The following is a 25,837-nucleotide window of genomic DNA, read 5'->3' as shown; positions in this document are numbered from 1 at the left end:
TTTTACAATTTGGGCAACATTTATTGCGCTTCACTGGCGACTGGGCTTCACAGGACAAACCCAAAGTTCATCCCCAAGGTTCTGTCACAATTCTATCTCAGTGAACCTATTATACTGCACACTTTGTTTCTGAAACCGCAATCTCCAGCAGAAAGGTCTTTCCAAACTTTAGACATTAAGCGCTGTCTCAAATTTTAACTCCATTGTGTACCGAGCAGTTCAGAAAATCTGATCCGCTTTTAGTCTCTTCGGACTCTCTCATAAAGGGACTGCAGTCACGAAAGATACCATCGCCAGATGGATCTCTGACGCTATACAATTCTGTCACAGCAAAGCTGGTAAACCACTCAACAATGGCGAAGGCGCACTCCACAAGGGCAGTATCTCCCTCAGCTACTTTCTTTGCAGGCGTCCCGCTGGAAAAGATATGCCGCGCTGCAACATTAAGGAGCACCCACACATTCACGCAGTACTACTGCCTAGAATCAGTGCATAGACGAGAAGCAGCCACAGGACAAGCCTTTTTGCCTCCCCCATTCCAGTGAGGTTAGCCACTTTAAACTCAATTGATGGGGATATGCCTTTGCTAATTTATTTCACAACATTGTATACTGCATTATTGTCTATTCCAATATGCCTAACTTAATTTAAGTTATGCCTATATTTTATAGATACACATTTGTATGGTCGTGGACATGTACTAAACTATTACCCTACATCCTCAAGGTACTTAACTATATATATATATATATATATATATATATATATATATATATATATCTATCTATCTATCTATCTATCCGCAAAGAATCTCATTATAGCAAACAACTTCACAGAAGTTGGAAAGGACTCCAAAATTAAGCGGTGCAAAATATATAATTTATACTGCTTGCTTATCTGATTCAAGCATGTGACTGTATGGAAGAACCTATACTGGAAAAGAAAACTAGTTACTTGTGACTGCAGTTCTCCAGTACTGGTTTCTTTCTTAGATTCACATGCGACCCACCCTCCTCCCCGTAGTGGATCCCCTTTTAGATTGGTATTATTTATTCGCACTTGTGCTGAAAAATCTGAGGAACTCAACCTCTGTTTGGAGTGTTCTAGCAGGTGCTCCGCCTGATTGGTTATATTTACGTGTTTTTTTTTTTTTTTTAAATAAAAGGATGGATATGCTATTAAGGTGACTTTGCATTGCCATTGTGGACTATGTGACTATTAGATGGTGCTTTACTATGGTACCATGGTACTCTCACTTATGATTTAAGCATGTGATCTATGACAGATGCTAATACTCGAGAACTGCAGTTACAGTTAAGTAACTAATTTTGTTTTGCAGCCTTAAAGGTTTTCTGGATTCACTTGCGAAGGAAATTCGAGAGAACAAACAGGGGAGGTCGACATCACTTCAGTGAAAAAGAAGGTTCCAACTACTGAGGACACCAAAGGGAAAAAAGAATCTGAAGATTGCGACTACGCACAGGAACTTCCAGGGTGCACGTCTGATGTCACACAGGGAATGGATTTACCACCAAATGGTGGTGGATGATGCTGAAAGTGGAGGGAAAAAGGGATATAAAGAAACATGATTCCGGACCCAACCACTAGATGGCAGAGCAGATGCACAGCCTGTGAATCCAGAAGATTATTCAGGCTGCAAAACTACAACTCTTGGTAAATAACCATTTCAGTTTGCAGCGCAAATCTTTCTGTACTCGCATGCTGCGCCTTATTCAGTCATCTAGAGGTTGGCTCGCAAATTGTTCTTTTTGTCCTTTTCTTTATTTTTTGAGTGGGTGTTGTAGTCGACCATTGAGTGCTATGTCCCTCTCATACTGGAGTCCGACGTGTGTCCTGGAAGCCCCACAGAGTGGTCTTCATCTTCAGATTCTTTTTCCTACCTCTGGATGCAGAGGAGAGAGCTCCCAGGCAAGCAAAAGAACACTAGTTTTGTTCACCACCAAAGATACGAGCACTTAAGGGCACTAAGGACCATGAAAAATCCGTTGTACACTGAAAACCTCTTGGTTCTCAATTCATACAACCTATGTGCATGGACTGGAGAATGCTGTTGGGACATGAAGTAAACACCATTTAGATGTTGCCCTAACTGCCACCACAACTTTATGCAAAAGGACAGCTATCCGGTGCATAACCTGTGTCTACCGTAGCACCAAGTAATGAAAGGCTGCAACGTCTTAGCGATATTCGAGCTGAAGACACTCCAGGCTAGAGAGAAGCAGAAGTAAGCATGCTACACTATGACACAGGTACAGGAGCACACTCCAAAGAAGGAAGCACCACCGTTGTCTTTGGCCAGGCCGCCTCAGAGAAGCAGAGAAGTTAGGAGGGCGTCAACAGCGCCTGTGCTGTTCCCAGCGCACCGCAAGGAACAAGCGGCAACGCCTCCCCTGTCGTCTCTGCTGCGGGTGGTTACGTCCGCGCCGCGGGAGCACACACTGCAGGCGTCTTGTCGCGGTCTCTTCAAACTCCTGGAGGGACCGCCGGCACAGCTCCAGGCGGTCCCCGCATGATCGCAGGTCCGGATGATCTCACCAGGCTCCCCCTCCGGGCGGTCACAGTGTCGGAACGGCTCTCTCTTAGGGGCCGGGTTCCGGTTCACGAGGTAAAGCCGCCATTTTGAAAGCAAGTGCACTTCAGCCCCAGCACCAGACAGCTCCGCGATCACCGGATCAGGATGGCACCGCAGGACCCAGAGGCGGCACTGCCGTCGACCGATAGATTTACGCCTTCCAGGACAGCCATCGAATCAACAAAGAGAAGCAGGATTACAAGCGGGGCCAGCGGAGCTCTCATTCAGCGCGTCTACTCCGCCATGTTGCTGAGAGTGCATCCTTGACCCTGGGGGAACCCCGGTTCTAACCCCAGATTACCAACTCCCACAAACTTGTACTTACCTGCAAACCGTTAACTTCATTTTTCTCCTTGAAAAAGTGTGGAGTTGGTTTCGTATGGAACTTTAAAAAACTGCAACTAACTAAAATCTGCTTACTTAACTTTTCTCTAGGAAATGTCCCAGTGTGATATCTAGGTATATCACACTGAGTAGAAAAAGTAATCCAGAAAGTAATCTGTAAAGCAATCCAAAGTAATCTAACAGTAATTTCCACTGTGTTGAAAGCATTTACAAACCTGTAACCGTCGTTTTCATTCTGCTTGCATGTATTGTCCAACCTGCCTTGATAATTATCCTATACACTTACCTGTGCCAGGCTTGCAGGGATCTAGGAAATAAATACAACTAAATAACATTTTTATGCAAATCAAATTGGTCTGAATTAAGTCTTTGATTGTGTCACATCATTTGCTGTTTGAGCGTGTACAACAAATGCGTAACACTACCCTCTGTTAAACCCTTACTGCTCTCCCACACTACTACAAATAGATAGTAAGGTGCCATCTACTTTTACCTCTGTCTACCTTTGGGTTTCCACGGAACTCTGTGAATACTATACCTCATTTTGGTATAGTATATACAGAGCCAGCTTCCTACTCTCGGCACTCTGCACCCAGGCCGCCCTAGTGCCGCTGAGGGTGCTTAAAAGGTGCATCCGAGTTTGGATGTACCTTCCTGCGCTCCGGTTCGACTTAATTCCCTCTCGGCGCATATCACATTCACACCCGACGGTATTGTTTCCGTTCGTGTTCGCCTTTCATTGCGGATCGTTATTTCCAAATCAATCAGTCAATCAGACATTTGTAAAGCGCATTACTTATCCGTGAGGGTCTCTAGGGGTGGGGTGGGGGAGGGGGGGGGGTGACTGCTGCTACTGCTCGAGGAACCAGGACTCGAGGAGTCTTCTGAAGGTCAGCAGGTCTTGGGTCTGCCGTAGGAGGATGGGGGGTGGGGGTGGGGGGGAGGGGGGTGTTCCAGGTCTTGGCGGCGAGGTGGGAGAACGATCTGCCACTGGAGGTCGCTCTTTGGATGCAGGCGACTGGGGCGAGGTCGGCAGAGCGGAGCTGGCGGGTGGGGGTGTAGAAGCTGAGTCGTCTGTTGAGGTACGCTGGTCCGGTGTTGTGGAGTGCCTTGTGTGCGTGGGTGAGGAGCTGGAAGGTTATCCTCTTGTTGATGGGGAGCCAGTGCAGGTCTCTCAGGTGGGGGGTGATGTGGCTGCGGCGAGGGATGTCTAGGATCAGGCGTGCAGAGGCGTTCTGGATGCGTTGAAGTAGTTTCAGGAGTTTGGCTGAAGCTCCTGCTTAGAGGGCGTTACCTTACTCCAGCCTGCTGCTGACGAGGGCCTGGGTGACTGATCTTCTTGTCTTGGTGGGGATCCACTTGTAGATCTTGCGGAGCAAGCGGAGGGTGTTGAAGCAGGAGGATGAGACGGCGTTGACCTGCTTAGTCATGGAGAGGGTGGAGTCCAGGATGAACTCTACATTGCGTGCGTGGTCGGTGGGTGTTGGAGCTGACTCCAGTGCGGTCAGCCACCAGGAGTTGTCCCAGGCCGAGGGGGTGGATCCGAGGATGAGGACTTCTGTCTTGTCCGAGTTTAGCTTCAGTCGGCTGTTCATCATCCACTCAGCGACAGCTTTCATTCCTTCGTGGAGGTTGGTTTTGGCAGTGTGGGGGTTCTTGGTGAGGGAGAGGATCAGCTGGGTGTCGTTGGCGGAGGAGATGATGTTGAGGTCGTGCAGTTGGGCGAGTGGTGCCATGTAGATGCTGAACAGTGTTGGGCTGAGGGATGAGACCTGGGGTACGCCGCAGATGATCTAGGTGGCTTCGGAGCGGAATGGGGGGAGGCGGACGCTCTGGGTTCTGCCGGAGAGGGAGGTAGTCCAGTCCAGGGCCTTCTCATGGAACCAGCATCGTGGAGGCATGTGCGTAGGATGCGGTGGCAGACTGTGTCGAAGGCGGCAGACCGGTCCAGGAGGATGAGGGCCGCGGTTTCTCTGTTGTCCAGCAGGGCCCTGATGTAATCGGTGGCGGTGATGAGGGCAGTTTTGGTGCTGTGGTTGCTGCGGAACCCGGACTGGGACGGGTCCAGGATGCTGTCCTCCTCGAGGTAGCGGGTCAGTTGTTTGTTGACAGTCTTCTCGATGACCTACGCCGGGAAAGGGAGCAGGGAGATGGGCCGGAAGTTCTAGAGGTCCTTGGGGTCTGCCTTGGGTTGTTTGAGTAAGGCGTTGATCTTGGCGTGCTTCCAGCTCTCCGGGAAGGTCGCTGTCTCGAAGGAGATGTTGATGGCTTTCCCGAGATGGGGTGCGATGGTGGTGCTGGCTTTGTTGAAGATGTGGTGTGGGCATGGGTCTGACGGAGAACCGGAGTGGATGGTGTTCATGATTTTGATGGTGTCGTTGTCGTTTATGTTGGTCCAGGAGAGCAGGCGGTGGATGCGGGTGGTGGTAGTGGGGGTGGAGGTCTCCGTGGTTGTCCGGGCGGTTGTGGCGTTGAAGCTGCCGTGTATGTCTGCGATCTTACGATGGAAGAAGGTAGCAAAGGAGTCGCACAGGTCCTGCGAGGGTGGGATGTCGTTGGTGTTTGGAGCTGGGGTTGGAGAGTTCCTTCATGATGCTGAAGAGCTCTTTGCTGTTGTTTGCATTGTTGTCTAGGCGGTCTTTGAAGGATGCACTTTTTGCGGATCTGATGAGGTGATTGTGTCTATGGGTGGAGTTCTTGTGGGCTGCGTAGCTGTCCGGTGTCCGTTCGCGGTGCCACTTCTTCTCTAGCTTTCGACCGGATTATTTTGAGGCCTGGAGGTCTTCAGTGAACTAGCTGGCTTTCTTGCTGGTGTGACTGTTGGATGGTTTCTTGATCGGGGCGACGGTGTTGACGCAGTAGTCTATCCACTGTCTGAGGTTACGGGCGGCGGTGTCGGGGTCGGGGGGGTGGGTTCCTGGCGAGGGTGGTGGTTAGCTGGTCTTTTGGATGCAGCGATGGTCAGTCCAGTGGAGTTCAGTGGTGTGGTTGAAGGTGATGTGGGAGCTTGCAGAGAAGATGGGGTCAAGTGTGTGGCCGGCAGAGTGTGGGTGGGTGTTGTGACGAGATGTCGGAGTCCGAGGTTGGCGAGGTTGTCGATCAGGGTGGTGGAGTTGGTGTCATTGTTGTTCTCGAGGTGGAAGTTTACATCCCTGAGGAGGATGTAGTCCGTGGAGGCGAGGGCGTGTGTGCTGACGAGGTCGGCGATGGAGTCGCTGAACTGTGGTCGGGGGCCGGGGGGGGGGGGGGGGTCTGTAGATGAGGGTTCCTATGAGGGTGGTGTTGGGATCGGTGTGGATCTGGAAGTGCAGGTGTTCGGCGATGCTGAGGGTGTCGTTATTTATGGGGAGGTGGTAGGGAGGAGCAGCTGGGAGGCGGGAGCGGGGCAGCGAATGGGCGAGCAGAGGGCAGGGCCGCAGAGACACACCGGCGGGAAAAAACGGGTGAGGAGCAGCGGGGGGGAAAAAGAGGGCAATGGGGCACAGAATACGGGGGGGGGAAAGGAAATACAGGCAAAACTAAAACAGGGAACAAATGACAATAGACAGGGCGCAGAAATCACAGGGGATGAAGGAGAAATGCAGGTGGCAAAAACACAGGACAATACAACCCAAGTGCAGCGAGCGAGCCTCGAACTCGCGACAGGCAGCAGTAGCAAGCTGGGGGGCGCTCACACCAGGTGGAGCTGTTGCGGAGGCGAGGAGAGCGACCTGCCTGAGAGCAGGGTCAAAGGTCGCCCCTTTCACCGGGCAGCGGCCGGCATATATAGGGAGGTGGGAGGGAGGAGCAGCTGGGAGGCGGGAGCGGGGCGGCAAAGAAAATTTTGTTCGGGGAGCTTGTGGTAGGCCATCGGGCCTAGCCCCTGGTTCGACTTGCAGTCGATGGAACAAACTCCTTTCAAGTTCTGTCCTCGGTGCCATGCGAAATACCCGTACATCGACTCACACAAGGTGTGCCATTTATGCTTGTCACCCGGTCACCGAGAAGCCCACTGCGACGCATGCAGAGCTTTCCGCTCCAAAAAGACTCTTCGCGATCATCTGGCCTGACGACGCGACATGCAGAGACCACAAGCAGGTTCCATTCTGGACCTCTTCGGACCTTAATCAGAAGAGGAGGGAGGCGACTAGCCCATCGGAGCCGATGAGGAACAGGAAGACATCTTCGTTTCTGAAGATAGCTCAGATGAGGATGAAGACATCCTGCCGGGACAACGTACCATTAGTACAGCCCCTACCTCGCCCCACCTTCCACTTCCATCCTCGAAAAGGGCTCCGCACCAACCTGCGCCCTCTGGCCCCGGTTGGTGCAGAGAACAAGCTTCCGAAGCCCCGCCTTCTGGCTCGACACCAAAGCATAATAAAAGACTTCTGGCTCCGAAAAGCCCCATGCCAAATCGGGCACAGAGCCGAAAAATTCAGAGCCGAAGAAAGTCTGGCACTGAACAGCCTACATTTGTGCTGAAACAAACTACAGATTCGAAAACCCCGGCCAAAAAACCATCGGCGCCGGAACGGTGGTCACCGAAACAACATGTTTTTGGTGATCCAATTGACAAACCGGATCCGAAACAAAAAAATCCTGGTTATACACCCAAAGACTGAACATATCACCACTAAAATGACTTGTAGAGGTGCTACTACAGAAGAGGAATACCACATAACTTTGAAGAAGAGAACAGTTGGGACAAATCCTTCCCCTCCTCCTCTTCCTCCACTTTCTCTATCCCAGACTATATCTGTGCCAACTTCACCTGAGCACTCACGACCACACACACCGAACAATCAGGGTGATTGGGATAACAATGATGATGATCAGCCTGGGGATGTGTGGGATGACTATAATACTGATTCTCCCACTGATAACAACCCAGACATATATCCTACCAAACCCTCTCCACCAGAGGACAGTGTAATGTTTGTAGAGTTATTAAGTAGGGCTGCTACTTACCATGGAGTCCCACTACACAAAGAATCCCTTGAGGAGGACTTTCTTTTAGCGACTCTACAGAACACACAAAAATCTACACACGTTGCCCATGTTGAAAGGTATGACCAGACATGTAGACAACATTTTTAAGGATCCTGTTGGAGCAAGTATCCTTACCCCGAGGGTAGATAAAAAATACAAGCCTGCCCCATCAGATCCAGTATTCATAAAAGGTCAGCTACCAATAGATCCACTTGTAGTTTGCACGGAAGAGGGCAAACTCCCAGGCTACTGGAGACGCACCACCACCAGATAAAGTCTCAACTCCCTGATGCTTCAGGGAAAAGGATAGCAACCCGGGCTGCTATCTTCTGGCGTATTTCCAATACATAAGCATTACTAGCACCCTATGACTGCGCACACTGGGATGAAATGGAGCAACTCATCCAGTTTCTCCCTCAAGAACACAAATCAAAGGCGCAAGACCTGGTTTGTGAGGGGCAGTTAATTTCGAACAACCAAATTAGATGCTCCCTAGATGCTGCTGATACATCTGCCAGAGCTGTAAACACTAGTGTTCTTTTAAGAAGACATGCCTGGCTGCGCATATCGGGGTTTAAACCAGAGGTTCAAACTTCTATATTAAACACACCCCTTGACAACGAACACCTGTTTGGACCGGTAGTAGACACTTCTTTGGATAAAATGAAGAAAGATACTGAAGTGGCTAAATCCTTGGGAGCACTTCAGTCTCCACAAGAGCGTGGTTCCTTTCATCGCTCCTTTTATCAGGCAGTATCTAAAACTACTTCCTCAGACACTGCGTCCACCTATAAGGGCAATAACCAGCCCTCTGGTTCCAAGGGGTTTTATCGAGACCATTACAGAGGAAACAACGGCAAAGGCAGCGGCAGAGGTTCCAACACACGTACCTCGCCATCCAATACCTAACCGTGACTTGCCCATAGTTCCTCCCCGACCACTTAACACCTGTAGGGAGAAGACTGTCACAATTTCTTCCAAAGTGGCAGACAAATGGGTTTTTCCAAATTATCCATTCTGGTTACTTCCTGGAGTACATCAACGCTCCTTCAGACATTCCCCCAAGGTCGCACAGACTTCCACCGGATCACCTAGACCTTCTCGCACAGGATGCATGATCCCTGCTACTAAAACAAGCCACAGAGCCTGTACCACCTCAACACCAAGGTTTGGGCGTGTCCTCCTTGTCCTTTTTTGGAATTAGAAAGTAAGTCTCTCTCAAACCCATACTGAATCTCCGAGAACTCAACCTTTACATACAGTCAGACCACTTCCACATGGTAACACTGCAACAAATACTGCCTCTTTTGCAAAAAGGCGACTTTCTTTCTACTCTAGATTTAAAGGATGCCTATATTCCAATCCATCCGTCTCACCGCAAATTTCTCAGGTTTGTGATAGCAGGTCAACACCACCAATTCAAAGTGCTCCCATTCGAAGTCAACACTGCCCCCAGATTCTTCACAAAATGTCTGGCTGTAGTAGCTGCGCATCTCAGAAGACAAAGCATATATGTCTGTCCCTATCTGGACGACTGGCTCATCAAAGACAGCAATGTCGCAACCGCACTTCGCTGACCAGCTGCTTCAACAGCTAGGGTTCTCAGTCAATGTGTTAAAATAACATCTTCAGCCAAACAAAGTTCAAGATTACCTAGGAGCCACTCTAGGTACTCGGAAAGCTCCAGTGTATCCCAATGCAGCCAGAATTCGAAACATTCAGGCGCTCATTCTCAAATTTCAACCCAATCAGTCACTTCCGGCTCGAGTGTTTATGCAATTGCTGGGAATGATGGCATCATGATAGTTTCCCACGCCAGACTACACAAGTGTCCACTTCAAGAGTGTTTAGCTAGTCAGTGGAACCAGTCTCCAGTCTATTAACAGATCTGGTGTTGGTAAGCGGCCGTACTCATTGCTCTCTGCAGTGGTGGAACACACAAAACCTACTAAAAGGGCGACCGTTCATATACCGCATTCCACAGACCATATAAATAGCGGACGGATCCCTTACTGGCTGTTGAGCTCATCTTCAACAACATACATTGCAAGGACTGTGGAGTCGCCAGCAAAAAATGTTCCACATCAGTCACTTAGAGCGCATGGCAATCTTTCTAGCTCTCAAAGCCTTTCAAGATCACCTGTCTGGCAAATCTGTGTTAGTCCGAACCGACACCGTGACCGCTATGTATTGCATACAAAAACTTAGAGGGACACACACTCTCCAACTGTTGCACATAGCCCAGGACATCTAGAAGTGGGCTATTCACCACAACATTTACCTTCTAGCAGAACACCTCCCAGGAGTCAACAATCAGATTGCGGACCTCCTCAGCAGGCAGAGGTATTAAGTGCACGAGTGGGAACTTCACCCTCAAGTTCTACACCCATACTTCCAAACCTGGGGGTTCCTCACATAGATCTTTTCGCAACACCCGAAAACGCAAAATGCCAAACCTTCGCCTCCAGGTATCCACACCCTTGGTCCAAAGGCAATGCTCTATGAATGAACTGGTCAGGGATATTTGCCTACGCTTTTCCGCCTCTCCCACTCATTCCATTAGTGGTTCAGAAACTCAAGCACATATCACTCACGCTAATACTAATAGGTCCAACATGGGCACGTCAACCCTGGTTCACAACCCTCTTGGAACTCTCTCTGGTACCACACCAAAAATTACATTTGACTCCTAATCTCCTCACACAGAGCCATGGAGAAATCAAACACCCAGATCCCAAACAGCTGAACCTTGTGATATCGCTCCTGAAGTCAGAGTTTGGTTATCTCAACCTTCCACCAGACTGTATCAACATTATTGGAGAGGCTAGAAAGCCTACCACAATGGCCTGCTACGCAGCCAAATGCAAGCGTTTTGTTATTAATTGCAATAACAATCATATCAACCCTCTTGATGCTTCCATACAGAACATACTGTGCTACCTATTACATTTGCAGCAGTCCGCATTGGCCTATATATCTATCAGACTGCATCTTGCTGCCATAGCAGCTCACCTTCAAAATAGGTAACATTTATCGCTATTTATAGTGTCCGTCATCAAAGCATTCATGGAAGGGCTAAAAAGGGTAATACCACCGAGACTTCCACCTGCCCCAGTATGGAATCTTAACATAGTCCTCACAAGGTTAATGGGTCCGCCATTTGAACCCATGCACAAATGTGAACTACAGTTCTTTACTTGGTAAACAGCTTTCCTCATTGCAATCACTTCATTGAGGAGAGTGGGTGAACAACCGGCATTAACCATAGAAGAACCCTTTTTCCAGTTCATAAAGATAAAGTAGTTCTTTGTACCAACCCTAAATTCCTTCCTAAGGTTGTATCTACATTTCACATCAATCAGTCGTGGAATTACCTGTATTCTTCCCTCAACATGGCTATTGTAGAACAAGCTTTACATACTTTGGATGTCAGAAGAGCTCTTTTGTATTACATTGAAAGAACAAAATCATTTCGTAAAACCAAACAACTCTTTGTAGCTTTTGCACAACCTCACAAAGTCAATCTTATCTCCAAATCAGGAATAGCTAGGTGGATTGTCAAGTGTATTCAGATTTATTACCAGAAAGCCAAAAGGACTCTCACAGTACCCCCTAGAGCCCCTTCCCCTCGCAAGTTAGGGGCTACTATGGCTCTCTTAGGCAATATCCCTATTGCTGATATCTGCAAAGCTGCAACATGGCCCACACCACACACATTCACCAAACACTATTATGGAGATGTGTTAACAAGACAACAAGCTAATGTGGGCCAAGCAGTACTTAAAACGTTATTTCAGACAACTTCAACAGTTACAGGCTAGCCACTGCTTCTGGGACACTGCTGTATAGTCTATGCAAAGCATGTGATCTACAGCTCGCATTCCTCGAACGGAAAATGCCACTTAACCAGTATGCATCTGTTCTTGGCATGCAGAGCTGTAGAATCTCATGTGCCCACCCACCTCCCCGGGTACCTGTAGCTGCTGTGGTTCTCTGTTTTACTGCACATATTTACGCATGAAAATCTCTATTCTTTAGTACTACTCCATTCTCTTACCCTCTGTGGAAAACAATCTGAAGATGGAGCCGATGACCATGTACACTATCTCCTAATGGAGGAGTCCCCTACTTCTAGGGAAAACTTCCTCCAGAAAAACAAAGTGCAAACATCCGGACCCAACACTAGATGGCGATCTTATGTAAAGCATGAGATTCTAGAGCGCTACATGCCAAGAGCAAATGCATACTGTGTAAGTAGCATTTTCCTTCCTCCCGTAGGATTGCATTGACTGCTTTTCTTTGAAAAATCTTTAAAGTGTGGAGTTGGTTTGTATGAAAACTTGAAAAACTGCAATTATACAAAAACTGTATTACTTACCTGTTGTCCAGAAGATGTCCCTGTGCGATATCTAGGCATATCACACAGGTTAGCAAAAGTAACTTAAAAAGTAATCTAAGAATTAACGTGCACAGTTCTCTGTAAAGTAACTGAAAAGTAATTTCGAACTGTTGACTTACCTGTCTCTCAACCAACTCCTTTTGAACCTGCATTCAACTGTAATTCACTGCATAAAAACGTGCAAAGTATTATTTCACTTAGCTGTACCAGGCTTCGCTTGCCTCTAGAAATAAAATAACTAAATATTACTTTTGATACAAACAAATTGGTCTGAGTTCAGTCTTCGGGTGTTTGATATCAATTGCTTCCTGTGTGTGTACAACAAATGCTTAACACTACCCTCTGATAAAGCCTTACTGCTTGTTCACACTGCCACAAATAGTAAGGTGCTACCTACTTTTACCTTTACCTACCTTTGGGGTTCCACTGGACTCTGTAGTGACTATACCTCATTTTGGTATAGTATATACAGAGCCAGCTTCCTACAACCTGACGAATGTATGATTCTCTTCCAGGGGATCCTCCTCAATAGTCATAAGCACTGAATATTCCCGCCCATGTGCGGGGACCCCAGAAATAATAAAAATTATATATGAAAAACATATATATATAAACATATATCATATAGGAGGCTAAACTATGTAATAAAACACTTAAACTGCTTTTGCAAATATACATAATATATGTATAAAAACACATGAGGGCAAGAAGCACTTGAACTCCGGTTTCAATGTGTAAATCTCATGAGTAAACTGCAAAAGAATAGCAGGCATTGTTAGCCTACAGGCTGCATTGTAAACCAACATAGAAAATGAAAGCAATCTTCCATAAAAACTTACACCATGCCTTTAAGGCAGCCATGACCCCTAGCTTTCCATCATGCCTCAGGGTTGAGAGTTAGGTCAGTTGTTCTTTCCGGCTCCTTCTGTCAGGACCCTGGACTCACAGCTCTCTCCTTTTTTGACTTTTCTGTCAAAAATCCCTAATTTTTTTGTGGTTGTCTTGATTTCACTCGACTTCTTTTGATAATAGAGTGAGGGTTAAACCATTTTTTTGTGACAGAGATATTTTCTGTCAAAAATGCCTTCTTTGTTTGATCCTTGCCCTGCCTGTGGCAAAAAGAAGGCCAAGTCAGACACACACGCTGTTTGCATTCTCTGCCTACCTGAGTCTCACTCTCCTGCCTCCTGTCAACACTGCAGGAAGTTATCTAAAAGAACCATCAAAGAGAGGGAGAGAATCCGTCTTTATGGCCTCTCAGAAAGTGGTAGGTCTCCTGTAAGAACAAAGAGGAGGACGCGTACGACGTCGAGGAGCAAGGTCCTGATATGTTCTCTTTCGGCGTCTGATTTGACGTCGAAGGTACCGGCGGCGGAGTCATCGTCGAGGGCCTTGGTGCAGGAGCACCGTTCTTCAACTTGAAACACCAAGTCTCCATTGGCGTTAGAACAGCATCAGGTGTCAAGACAAGATCCTCCGCCGTCGACTCTTCAATGACGATCAACGTCGAGACACAGATCATCGACGCAGAGACGTAAGTCAACATCTTCGACGTCGAGACCGAAGTCCCCATCGGCGTCTCAGCGCAGATCAACGTCGAAGCAGAGGTCATCGGATGTTCGATCGTCAAGGCAGAGGTCTCCGTTGACGTCAGCAAGACACTCGACGTCGAGACAGCAGTCTCCGTCGAAGGAAAGGTGCTCGACGTCGAGGATGAACTCTCCGTCGAAGCGACGCTCTGTGTCGAGACACAGTCCTCTGTCGAAGCGAGGAAGATCGGCGTCGAGGCAGGAGTTTACGTCGATGCGACGCTTGGTGTCGAGTACTCCGTCAAAGCGAAGTAGAAGATTGACGTCGAGACGCAGGTCTCTGTCGAGGCAGTCGGCGTCGAGTTGCAGGTCTCTGCCGAGATCTAGAAGATCGACGTCGAGACCAAGATCTCCGTCACGGACGACGTCGAAGCAGAGGTCTCCGTCGGTGTCAGTCCCTCTAAGTTTCTCTCCGTCTCCTTCATCAACGTCGAGAGCAGGCTCCCACCATTCCATCGCTAGGTCCGGTTCTCCAGAGGTGGTTATTTCGTCCTCAAGTAGCCAGGACTCTCCCTCTGGGCATCAACGTTCAGGAGAAAAGGCTCATCAGGAAGGGCGGAAATCTCCACGTGGTTCTCCTGTTAGAGCGGGAAGTCTCCATCCTTTCACCTCTCTCCCAAATAGATACGACCATTGCACCTCTGGGCTGATCATACACAGGCGGCTGGGGTTAGACGGGATCCCAGTCCTGCTCACAAGTCCCCTCTGGCTCGCCTAGCACAAGATGTGGATCTTTCTCCACTAAGAGGAAGAGCTCGTACTCTCTTTTCTGCACCACCATCCAGGAGGAGATCGAGATCACACAGCAGAAGGAGAAGACGCAGATCTCCCAACGCCTTCCACCTCCTACATACTCCTCAAAGAGAGACTACTCGCCCACCCTTACTGACAGTCCACCGTTGAGGATCACTCCGGTGGACGATGTAAGCACATTCCAGGACGTGCTTTCCAGGGTGGCTACCATACTGAACATTCCTATGCCTGTTCAGCAGAGTACTTCTCCGGTTATTTTCGAAACTTAGAACCAGAAGACATCCTCTCGCCCGTTACTTCCATTGGTACCGGGACTTCTTAAACCTGTTATGGACAGCTTTCTTACGCCGGACACACTCAAGACTGCACCGGCGAGAATTTTAAAGAAGTATCTTCCTCCTGCTTGAAGTCAGATCCAAAACCGGACTCTGTAATTGTGGCTGCTGCCAGAAAGACCCACTCAGTGGCCTCCTCGTCTACAGTACCACCAGACAAGGAGAGCAAGACTCATGGGGGAGAAATGTATGTGGCACTTCTGCATCCATGCTTGAAATTTTCCAGTGCGTCAGCTCTATTGGGGTGTTACGATAGAACTTTATGGGACTCTCTACAGCGTTTTACAGAAAGGCTACTCAAGGAAGACCATAAGGACTTTGAGGAAGTTTTACAGGAGGGCAGCTTGGTGGCAAATCAAGTAATTAGTGCTGCGGCGATGGAGCTACACTTTCAGCATACTCCTACGCCCACGTAATGTGTGTCAGAAGATCTTCATGGCTTCACCTGACAGCATTGAAGCCAGTGGCGCAGTCCCGGGTGTTCAACCTGCCATTGTCGGATTCATTGTTGTTTGGCTCAAACACCGATGAAGAGATGGCACGGATGAAGACCAAGCTAGATACCCTGAAGGCGGTGAGGCTGGAGACGAAAAAAAGTTTTGTCGCAATTACCGCAATACTGATCGCCGCTCCTTCCAACAGAGGGTTCAAAGTTGGCTCTCCACCAAAATATATCCTCACCTCCGCAAAGGGGATTGGATGTGTTCACTGGATCTGCAAGATGCCTATTTTCATATACCGATAAATCGGCATCACCGGCAATATCTACGATTCATAGTCGGAACATCCCACTATCAATTCAAAGTGCTGCCCTTCGGGCTGAAGTCAGCTCCCTGGGTGTTCACAAAGTGCATGGCAGTAGTGGCAGCCGGTCTGCGACGCAGAGGCATCTTCGTCTACCCTTATCTGGACGATTGGTCGCTGAAAGGCCCCTCTCACCAGTGTGTGATGAACCGTTTCCAGCAGTGTCTAGGGCTTTGTTGAAAACTGGGCCTAAACGTGAACTTCGAGAAGTCGACGTAACCAGTCACTCAAACAATCCACTACCTGGAGGCGCTGATAGACTCCGAGCGAGGAAAAGTGTTTCCTTCGGAGGAGAGACCATTATCCATCATTCAGAAAGGCAGACCGATTTTAAGGAGCAACCTGTCTTCGGTGCGTCAGATCGCGTCCCTGCTAGGATTGATGGCATCCTGCATTTTTCTGGTGCCTAATGCCAGATTGAAAATGCGTCCTCTACAGCAGGATCTAGAGGACAAATGGGATCAATGGTCTCGCTGGGAAGAAAAAATCTGTCTATCACACGCAGCCAGAGCATCCATTCCGTGGTGGATGAAGAAGGGCAACCTGAGGGTAGGAGTACCGTTCCATCAAACTCCACCCTCTCAAACTCTGATCACAGACTCATCCCTGCAAGAATGGGGAGCCCAAATGGGGTCTCTCCAGACGCAAGGCCTATGGTTCTCAAAGGAACAGTTGTACCACATAAACATGCTGGAGCTAAGGACTGTTAATCTGGCTCTCAAGGCTTTCCTCCCTTCGATTCAGGCGAGTTCCATCCTACTACAGACGGACAGTACCACCACCATGTACTACCTGAACAAACAAACAGGAACTCGCTCGAGAACTCTCTTTGGAGGCACAGACCCTTTGGCGAGGAATCTATCCATCACAGCAGTTCACCTGCCGGGAGAGCAGAATTCTCAAGCGGATGCCCTCTGCCGTCACTTCGAGGAACAGCAGGACTGGGACCTCAACGACGAGGTGGTAGACAACATCTTCCAAGCTTGGGGCCGTCCACGCATAGACCCGTTCACGGACGACGAAAACACAAACTGCTGAGACTTCGCCTCAAGGTACTACCGACCAGGATAGAAGGGGAATGCCCTTTTGATCAGCTGGTCAGGGGCATTTGTGTACGCATTTCCACCCCTGCCTCTCATCTTGAAGGTGGTGACTAAGCTATCTCACTCGGACACCACAATGATACTGATTGCTCCGGACTGGCTGAGACAGTGGTGGTACCCGGACCTTCTACATCTGTCAGTCTGCCCACACAAGAGGCTGCCGTGCAGACCGGACCTGCTGTCACCCCAACCTTCCGTCACTGAGCTTGGCAGCATGGCTCCTCAGGTCCTCCAGTATGGGCATTTAGATCTCCCACAGGACTGTATGACCATATTGAAAGAGGCAAGGAGACCTTCTACAAGACACTCTTATGCCTGCACATGGAAACGTTTTTACATTTGGTGTATGCAAAATAATTGTAATACCACCAAGGGGCAGGAGGAGGTAGTTGTGCCCTATTTGCTTCACCTAGCCAGAGCAGGTTTGAAATTCTCATCCATTAAGGTACACCTGGCTGCCATTACGGCATGCAGACGTTCTCCTTCTCAACCCTCGTTCTTTCAGTTACAGGTGGTGAAGGATTTCCTGCAGAGTCTCAAGAATGTCTACCCTCCGGTCCGACCTCCTTCACCTCCTTGGGAGCTGAATTTGGTACTGTCAAAATTGATGGGTCCACCCTTTGAGCCTATCCACAAAGCAACCTTACAACACCTTATGTGGAAGGTAGCTTTCTTGGTAGCTATCACCTCAGCTCGTAGGGTTCGTGAGATGCAGGCCCTCTGTTCTAAAGAGCCCTATTTGGTCTTCCATCTCAATAGGGTAGTCCTCAGAACACATCCTTCTTTCCAAAGGTGGTGTCTGATTTTCATGTAAATCAAACAATTTCTCTTCCAACCTTTTTTCCCAATCCCTCCACTCCTGCTGAGAGAGCTCTACATTCGTTAGACCTTAAAAGGGTTTTGAAGTTTTATCTTGACCGGTCGAATCCATTGAGGAAGTCTGGTCACCTATTTATTAATTATGATTCGATCAGAATAGGTTTCCCAGCATCAAAGCGGTCCATCTCCAGATGGATAGTCTCATGCATCAAATTGGCTTACCAGTTGGCACAGAAGCCTCTTTTGTCCGCTCCCAAAGCTCATTCCACGAGAGGGAAAGCAGCTGCGACTGCTTTTCTCAATAATGTGCCGCTCTCTGAGATCTGTAAAGCAGCCACTTGGAGATCAGTGCATACATTTACAAGGCATTACTGTCTTGACTCCGATACTAGAGTGGACACTCAAGTAGGTCAAGCCTCCTTGAGGAATCTGTTCAACAGCGGACTTCGTTTCTCATTTGCCTGCAGGTGGATGATGGGCTTGCTATTCTATTCAGTGCTTATGACTATTGATGAGGATCCCCTGGAAGAGGAGAAGTTACTTACCTGTAATCCTAGTTCTCTTCCAGGGGTATCCTCATCAAAGTCATAAGCAACCCACCCACCTCCCCAGGCAAATGAGATTATTTAATTGTTAAATATTATCTTGGTGCCCTGATCTTAAGGGATACGCAAAGAACAACTGACCTAACTGTCACCCCTGAGGCATGATGAGAAGCTAGGGGTCATGGCTGCCTTAAAGGCACAGTGCCAGTTTTTATGGAAGATTGCTTTAATTTTCTATTTTGGTTTACAATGCAGCCTGTAGGCTAACAATGCCTGCTTTTCTTTTGCAGTCTACTCATGAGATTTACTCATTAAAAACAGAGTTCAAGTGCTTCTTGCCCTCATGTGTTTTTATACATATATTAAAAGCAGTTTGTGTTTTATTATATTGTTTAGCCTCCTATATGAGAGCTGCATTGGTATTAGGAGAAAAAAATAAAATATATATATATATATATATATATATATATATATATATATATATATATATATATTCACTTAAAAAACCATAGGTTTCACACATGTTCTAGTTAGCTGGACATTTCACTCGTGAAAAACCATTGAAATTCCCCCGTTATAGTTAGTGCAGGCAACTATAACTCACGCGACCGCAATCCTCTGCTGATGTCGTCAGATATTACATCACTGTATTTAGACACTTATTTACCCATGTCTTCTTCCATTAATCTTTAGCTATACATATATTACAAATATTTATTTTTCAGAAAGACACATATGTCATCAGTGATGTAATATCTGACGTCATCAGCAGAGGATTGCGGTCGCGTGAGTTATAGTTGCCTGCACTAACTATAACGGGGGGATTTCAATGGTTTTTCACGAGTGAAATATCCACCTAACTATAACATGTGTGAAACCTATGGTTTTTAAGTGAATTTGCAAGGTTTTTTAAATGCTAATTCTTAACTATAACGTGTGTGAAACCTATGGTTTTTTCAGTGAATTTGTACGGTTTTTTAAATGCTAAGTTATGGGGTTTTTTTTTTTTTTTTTTTTTTTTTTAAGGTTTTTCACCGTGCGCGTACCGTACGCGCGCGGTGCGCGACCAAGTTACGCAGTTCGCGGAATTTTTCAGTTTCTACCGTATGCGCACGCTACGCGTACACTGTGCCTTACATACCCCTATTCTTTGCACTGCTGTGCATGGACTAAGATGAAATTGTAAGACCTACGAATGTAACTTTGAAAATGAAAAGCACAAATTCTTATGTGCAAGGGAAATGGAAAGTTAAATACACAGAATAGCCCACCTATGGCGCATCAAGGGTGAGCATTTGTCTTTGTTCATCTCTCTGTTACCAAAGTCTTCTCATTCTACACTGAAACTCTATTTTAAATTTGAAATATCATGCATTTAACAGTTATTTAAAATAAGTATAACCTTTTTTTCCCTTGTCTTTTTCCACAGAACCATGTAACGGTCGAATGCCAAATAAGAATGTTACATTTTTTGAGTGCAATTTAATGTTTACTCTTTCAAGATGGCTAAATTTGAAATAGGTTGTACAGTTGTAGACAAACTGCTGCTTGCTGAAGTGTGAAAGAATGTTGCCTCTGACTGGCTTATTTTGTTTATATATTCTTAGGAGATGATGGGTGTTAGTAATCCACAGGACTGTCTTGCCTGCTGTGTACTGCCTTATTTAAAGTCTGACAGTGGTTCGGAGGTGCCTGCAATTGTTTAGCGAATAAAGCATTGCCTGAAGTCCCGTAACGAAAGACCAAGGTGTTGGTTTTCATTTAGTTACCAGTGCAGGGAAAAAAAGACCAATTTTATAACTTAGCAAATTTATGTTTTTATTACGGATTTAAAATCTCGAAATAAATCATTTAATGTGCATGTAGGAATATTGGTTTAAAATGACATTTACAGCTGTATATGAATTATGAAGCAAGATGTATCTGCATCTCCTTTAGTTCTATCTTGCCATTTATAAAGTTTATGCTGATTAGATTAGCGCACCATAGTTTTATTCTATTTTAGATATTGTGTTGCATTTATTGATACCATCCTTCACTGTGCATCTGAGCATAAACCAATAATCTTTCATTATACTCACCCCCTGTGAGACTGTCAACATTCAAGCTGTTTTTCCCCCACTTAAGGTGGAGGATGCTTTGTCTTATCTAGACCAGGTCAAGCTGCAGTTTGGAAGCCAACCACAGGTCTACAATGACTTCCTCGACATCATGAAGGAATTTAAATCTCAGAGGTGAGTTCCACCCGCTTCCACCATAGGGAATTATTGCTTTTGCACAAGGGAGCCCTTTTGGACTCTCTTGGAAATGCACTTGATTTTCCTGGAACATTGGGGACATGGAACAGCCTAGGATGGAGTAAACAAGACTGTCTAGGAAATCTTATTGTGACGCTTGTGCTACTTAACTGCGAGTAGGATGGGTTACTTGGAAAAACTAGAAGTTGGGAAAGAACAACTTAATTATATAAATGCTAAGAAATTGCTATCACTCCTGTCACCTGTGAAGCGAATGAATTGCAACCTGTGGTGTGTTTTGATTGCGATTTAGTTTTTGAAAACTGTTATTAATCCAAAATCAGTCATAGTTTCTTGTTACATGAAATATTTAGCCTTTGAAAAAATTGTGTGGGTGGGACAGTAATTCTTTGTTCAGCATTGTCAGGTGGACACTTGGAAACAAATGTTTTTACAAAGCAGTGTTTTTATCTTAACTGTTTCATATTCCCTACTAAATTAATTGCATCTGGAGTAGGCTTTCAAGGCTTTAAAAAATATGCGAAACATCATGGGAAGGACTCTTGGAGAGTATCTGCTTAAAATGTAGATTTTATACGTCAGCGAATGCAAGGTAACCACATTTATGCTAATTTGAAACAGTTTCCTTTATTGTTTAAAGGCCGCCACTAACCCAGTTTTGCATCTGTTGCCTATATAACTGGGCCTCTATTGCAGTGTGCCCTCCTCTGACTGCTGCGGCCCTTTATTCCTGCATTGTGTGCAAATAATATGGGATGTGTTGTATGCATGCACAAGATAAGGGGGCCTGCTGTACCTAACTTAATCACCAATTTTTCAATATGCAATACAGGAGTTCCTGACACACACATTGATAAGACCCTTTGACGAAAAAAAATCGTTTTGCGGCATAGCTTCTGTAAACGTATTGAAATATTGTAATTTAGCCAACACTTGTTTTGCCAGTATGGCCTAATTTTTGCAGCATGAATATTTGCTGGGTTCAGATGCCTTGTGTCATTCCATCATCTAGTGGTTGGGCCCAGAACGGTCTGTATTAGCGCGTATTTCATCTTCCTTCTTGTGTGGAGCCAACTATTTGGTGTCCTCTCCATCCTCTTGAGACATCAGATACATGTCCCTGAAGCCACTCTGTCAGCATCTTCATATTATGTTTTTCTGCTGTTTGGTCTGGAGGCAAAGCCAGGAGAGTGGAAATCATCAGAGGAAAAATTGAGATTGTCGATGGATCACCGACTGAACCGAAAATAACTGAACGGAACTGAAGGTTTGACATGGAATGACATGAACCAGTAGACTCTGACCATGAACATCTGGGATGGAGCCATACCCTTAGATTGTGCCTGATTTGCCGCCACAAGGATGAACGACTACTCGAAAGGGTGTGACGTATGTGCACAGTTCCTGCCTAAGACCCTGCAGACTAAGGAGAAAGCGAGGTAGGCTCACTGTAACATGACACAATCACAGCAGAAAACATTGCTGACACACCTTGGTCATTCAAGTGATGAGGAGAACCATGAGGGAACAGAGGGGCACAATAAGAGGGTTCTGACATTGAGGGGGTCGCTGAAACAGAGAGGGAGAAGGTGTCTAGGGGGCGAGGCAAAGAAGTGTTGGGTAACACCACAAGGGAGCAGTGGGGCCTAGCCAAAGCATTTGGATCCGTCTTCAAGGGATACCCCAACACTGAAACTGTTGATTGAGTGCAACCTCATGCATAAAGACCCCATGGCTTGAGGTCAAAAGACACTGTTGGCGTTAAACTGTCTGAGCTGGCCTTGATTCCAAAAGGGGAGAACAGGTTGAAGATTCCAGAGACAGTTGGGCCTCTGTACTGAAAAGGAAGGTCTCAGTTCAACACTTTGAGAGGAAAAAACGTGGGCTTGAGGCAGAGATGAAGGCCCTTCTGAGGAGCAAGTAGTTTGACTCCCTAAAGGGATTTTGAACCCCACGTAAGTGGGATCAGGAGATGGAATACATTAAATTGAAGCTTCTGACACCTGAGACCCAAGAAGAGGAGAAGAAGAACACCTCTACGGTGAAGGATGTCAATTTGAGAAGGATGCTTTTCATGCCCTGAAGTCAGCAGAGGAATGGTGGCCAGGGCTTACAAACTCCCCTGAAAAAGGTGTGGGCACACACTCCTCCAGCACCGCCAATACCCTCTCTGCCTCCACTACATCGCAGTGTACAACACCCTGGTTAAAAGCGCAACAGACACCTGTAGGGTGCAGTTGGAGGAAGAACGGGGGAATCCTATTTCCTCATAGAAACCCTAATTTTATCCCAAAATAAAAACGAGTTCTTCCCAGTGGTCCACCGCATCCTGACCGGGAGCAAGATATCTTTAGGGAGCCAGCCTCAATCAAGACCATAACACCAAGGGCAGAGAATAATGATGCATATTCTTCCAGTACCCTGTGTAAATCTGTGGGTAACGTAAAAGCAGATTCGATCTTAGTGACCACGGCACACATTTGAGGCAACACATCCACCACCATGGGGCCTCCACCAGACAAGGGGAGCAAAGAGGATGGAGATGGTGTGCTGAAATGGAGAGGTCAGCTGCCCAAAAGTGCTGCATTACCAACTTTTGTACACGGCTCAGTAGGTATGGGCACCAACTGTCAGAGGAAGTGGAATAGAGCAGTACAGGAAGAGGGCAAAGGTCCAGGACCTCAAGTCAATCGCTGCACTTGGTGAAAAATCTGCACTGGTCGTAGTAGAACAGCCAGCAAACAATTGCGCACCGACCTCACCATAAGATGGCCTGCATGACTGAGAGTGCCTCAATTCAAGCAGGAGGTACTAGTAGCGACAGTGAACCAGCCTTTCACAAACAAACTTTTCGGCCTGGCAGCGGACGCCGGGCTATAGAGGATGAAAAATACAGTGAAACAGCAAAAGGCAGCAGGTGCTTTACATTTCAGAGACTGGTTTTGAAAAGGGTCAACTTCAAGCAAGAAGAAATTTGCCTGCAAGAGATGACTCACAGCTTGTCAACCCCCAAAAGCGCAGCTTCACAATACAAACCAGCTCCTAAAATGCACCATTACAATACAAACCTCTCCCAAAATGCTCCATTACAGTTGCAATACTGCGTTACACCAAAGCAACCCTTTCAAGAGCCAGAGGGAGAGATCCCACTGAAAGAGGGTCAGGACACACAAGCAAGTACATTGCTCAGCCACCCCTCCACACAACACCAAAGGGAGCAGAATCGGAGAGTTCCTTCAGGAATGGAGGACAGTCTCCTCCAACAATGGGATTCTAAACATATTTCAACTTAGTTATTGTATAGAACCGTCACGAAAACTTCGAAGCATCAAGCAAGAACTTGCAAGGATGGGATGCTGCTTCTGTCGCAAGAGGACAAGGGCCTTTGAAACAAGCATACAGTTAAGAGGGTTGCTGTGGAAGAAATGCATCATGGATCTGTTCAGTTTATTTTCTCGTACTAATAGCATAGAATACACTCTGACCCGTACTAGACATACATGCTTTGAACAGATTTATAAAGAAGCATATGTTCAAAATGGCCATTATGGAGGAGGTAATTCTGCATGTTCAAAGGAGTCTACATGGCAACCAGAGACCTCAAGGGTGCCTACCTGCTTGTACTGATGAACACCGGATTCAAGAGGATAACCCATAGCAGATTACACATGAAATCTCTCCAGGATTGGCTGCACTGTTGGTCACATATGCCCGTGAATTGGGAAGATCTAGTGGTTTTCCCAGAGAATATACAAAAAGATAGTGTGAACAAAAAACGTTACAGTGGACAGTTCTTTTTACAACCAACTCCCTCAGGAACCGTCACAACAGAGACATTGAACACATGGAAAGGGGTTGCGCATGGGACTATTTACTATCAAGGGCCTACAGATTCCAGAAACAGTAGTAAAACACATTAACATGTTGGAACTGAAGACAGTTTTATTTGGCTCCAGAAGCCTTCCAGAAACAAATCAGCGAGGAATGGTTCATATGCAGACAGACAAGCCAGTCACTATACTTTGTCTCAACCAACAAATAGGGGAGGAACAAGGTAACGCACACACTGTTCCAGCTTTTTCAGGATGTATGGAAATAGTCTATACAGAGAAGAATAACATTAGAAGGGGGTCACCTGCCAGGGATTTCGAACACAGAGGTGGACAGGCTAAGCAGACAAGCAAGCATCTCACATGAGTGGGAGCTAAAACAGAATTGTTAAAAAATGCAGCATGCCACAGATGGATATTTTTGCAACACAGCAATATGTAAAATTTCAAAACTTCACATCAAGGTACCCGCACAATTGGTCACCGGGAAAAGCCCTTTTGATAGACAGGTCATGAAAAGTTGCACTATGTGTAGGAAAGTGCCCCTTTTTGCATGGTTGCGCCCCAGTTTTGCCCCAATGTTGATGTACTTTTGTCTGAGTATTCCTTGGGTTTCTGCCAACCAGGTACCAGGGTCTATGTTCTTTCCCTAAACTGTACAGTTGCAAAATCCAATTGGCAACTCTCTGGACACTTGGAAGACTCTTATAAAAGGTCCAAAAGGTACCAAAGGCACTGTGACCAGGGAAGGCCTCTAAGGGCTGCAGCACTTATTGTGCCACACTTAGAGGACCTCTACCTACCTACCTCCCTCCTCCCTCCCTCCCTCCCTACCTACCTCCCTACCTCCCTCCTCCCTACCTCCCTACCTCCCTACCTCCCTACCTCCCTACCTCCCTCCTCCCTACCTCCCTCCTCCCTACCTCTCTCCTCCTCTCTCCTCCTCCTCTCTCCTCAGTTGACCCACACTAATGCCAGTGTGGGATTTAATGAAAAATGCACTCGGAGGGCATCTTATAGATGCCTCCTGAAAAACGACCTAAGTCTAGTGTCCTGGCTGAGTGGCGGCTCGCCAGCTGCCACCACCAGAAATGTTTCTGGACCCCTGGGTCAAGAGCCTGATGCTCTCGGGGTTCTGAAACAAAGCACTTCCGGAGACAAGATGCCAAGCTTCCTCCCCCAGGTTGGGCATGGTCCACGAAGGGGAAGCTTCAAAGGCTTGCTGCCTTTGTGAGCTACTCCTGCCGTTTGCTGCTCTAACCAACTGGCCCACACCGGTTCTGACCCCCACTTTATGTGGGAAAATCGGTGGGAAGACCCAAGTGAGGAAGGGAGGTGTGCCCATCTTTGCCAATGGGGGAGGCGAGATGAAGCACAACTCTGTCCTTGCCATCTTGCAAATGGGGGGGGTTTGGGGAAGCCAACCAGAGTGAGGCTTATGCCTCCTCCCACTGGAGGGTGGCATAATTTGGGGTATACCCACACCAAGGAAG

At 47.0% G+C, this 25,837-nt stretch overlaps 1 protein-coding gene across 7 annotated transcripts in view; it reads left to right on the top strand.

Annotated features, from left to right (window-relative positions):
- SIN3A (SIN3 transcription regulator family member A) overlaps nucleotides 1–25,837 on the top strand; it is an 822,316-nt gene that overhangs the window by 205,504 nt on the left and 590,975 nt on the right. For all 7 annotated transcript variants that reach the window (XM_085643842.1, XM_085643840.1, XM_085643838.1 and 4 more), the window contains one exon: nucleotides 20,384–20,490. In XM_085643842.1, coding sequence (XP_085499968.1) covers nucleotides 20,384–20,490 — 107 coding nt within the window. The remainder of the gene's footprint in view (nucleotides 1–20,383; nucleotides 20,491–25,837) is intronic.

The sequence above is a fragment of the Triturus cristatus genome, chromosome 3_1 (assembly GCF_964204655.1).
Source record: "Triturus cristatus chromosome 3_1, aTriCri1.1, whole genome shotgun sequence".
NCBI classification, from domain to species: domain Eukaryota; kingdom Metazoa; phylum Chordata; class Amphibia; order Caudata; family Salamandridae; genus Triturus; species Triturus cristatus.
Note: the sequence above shows the minus strand (reverse complement) of the source record. Positions and strands in the feature narration are given on the sequence as shown.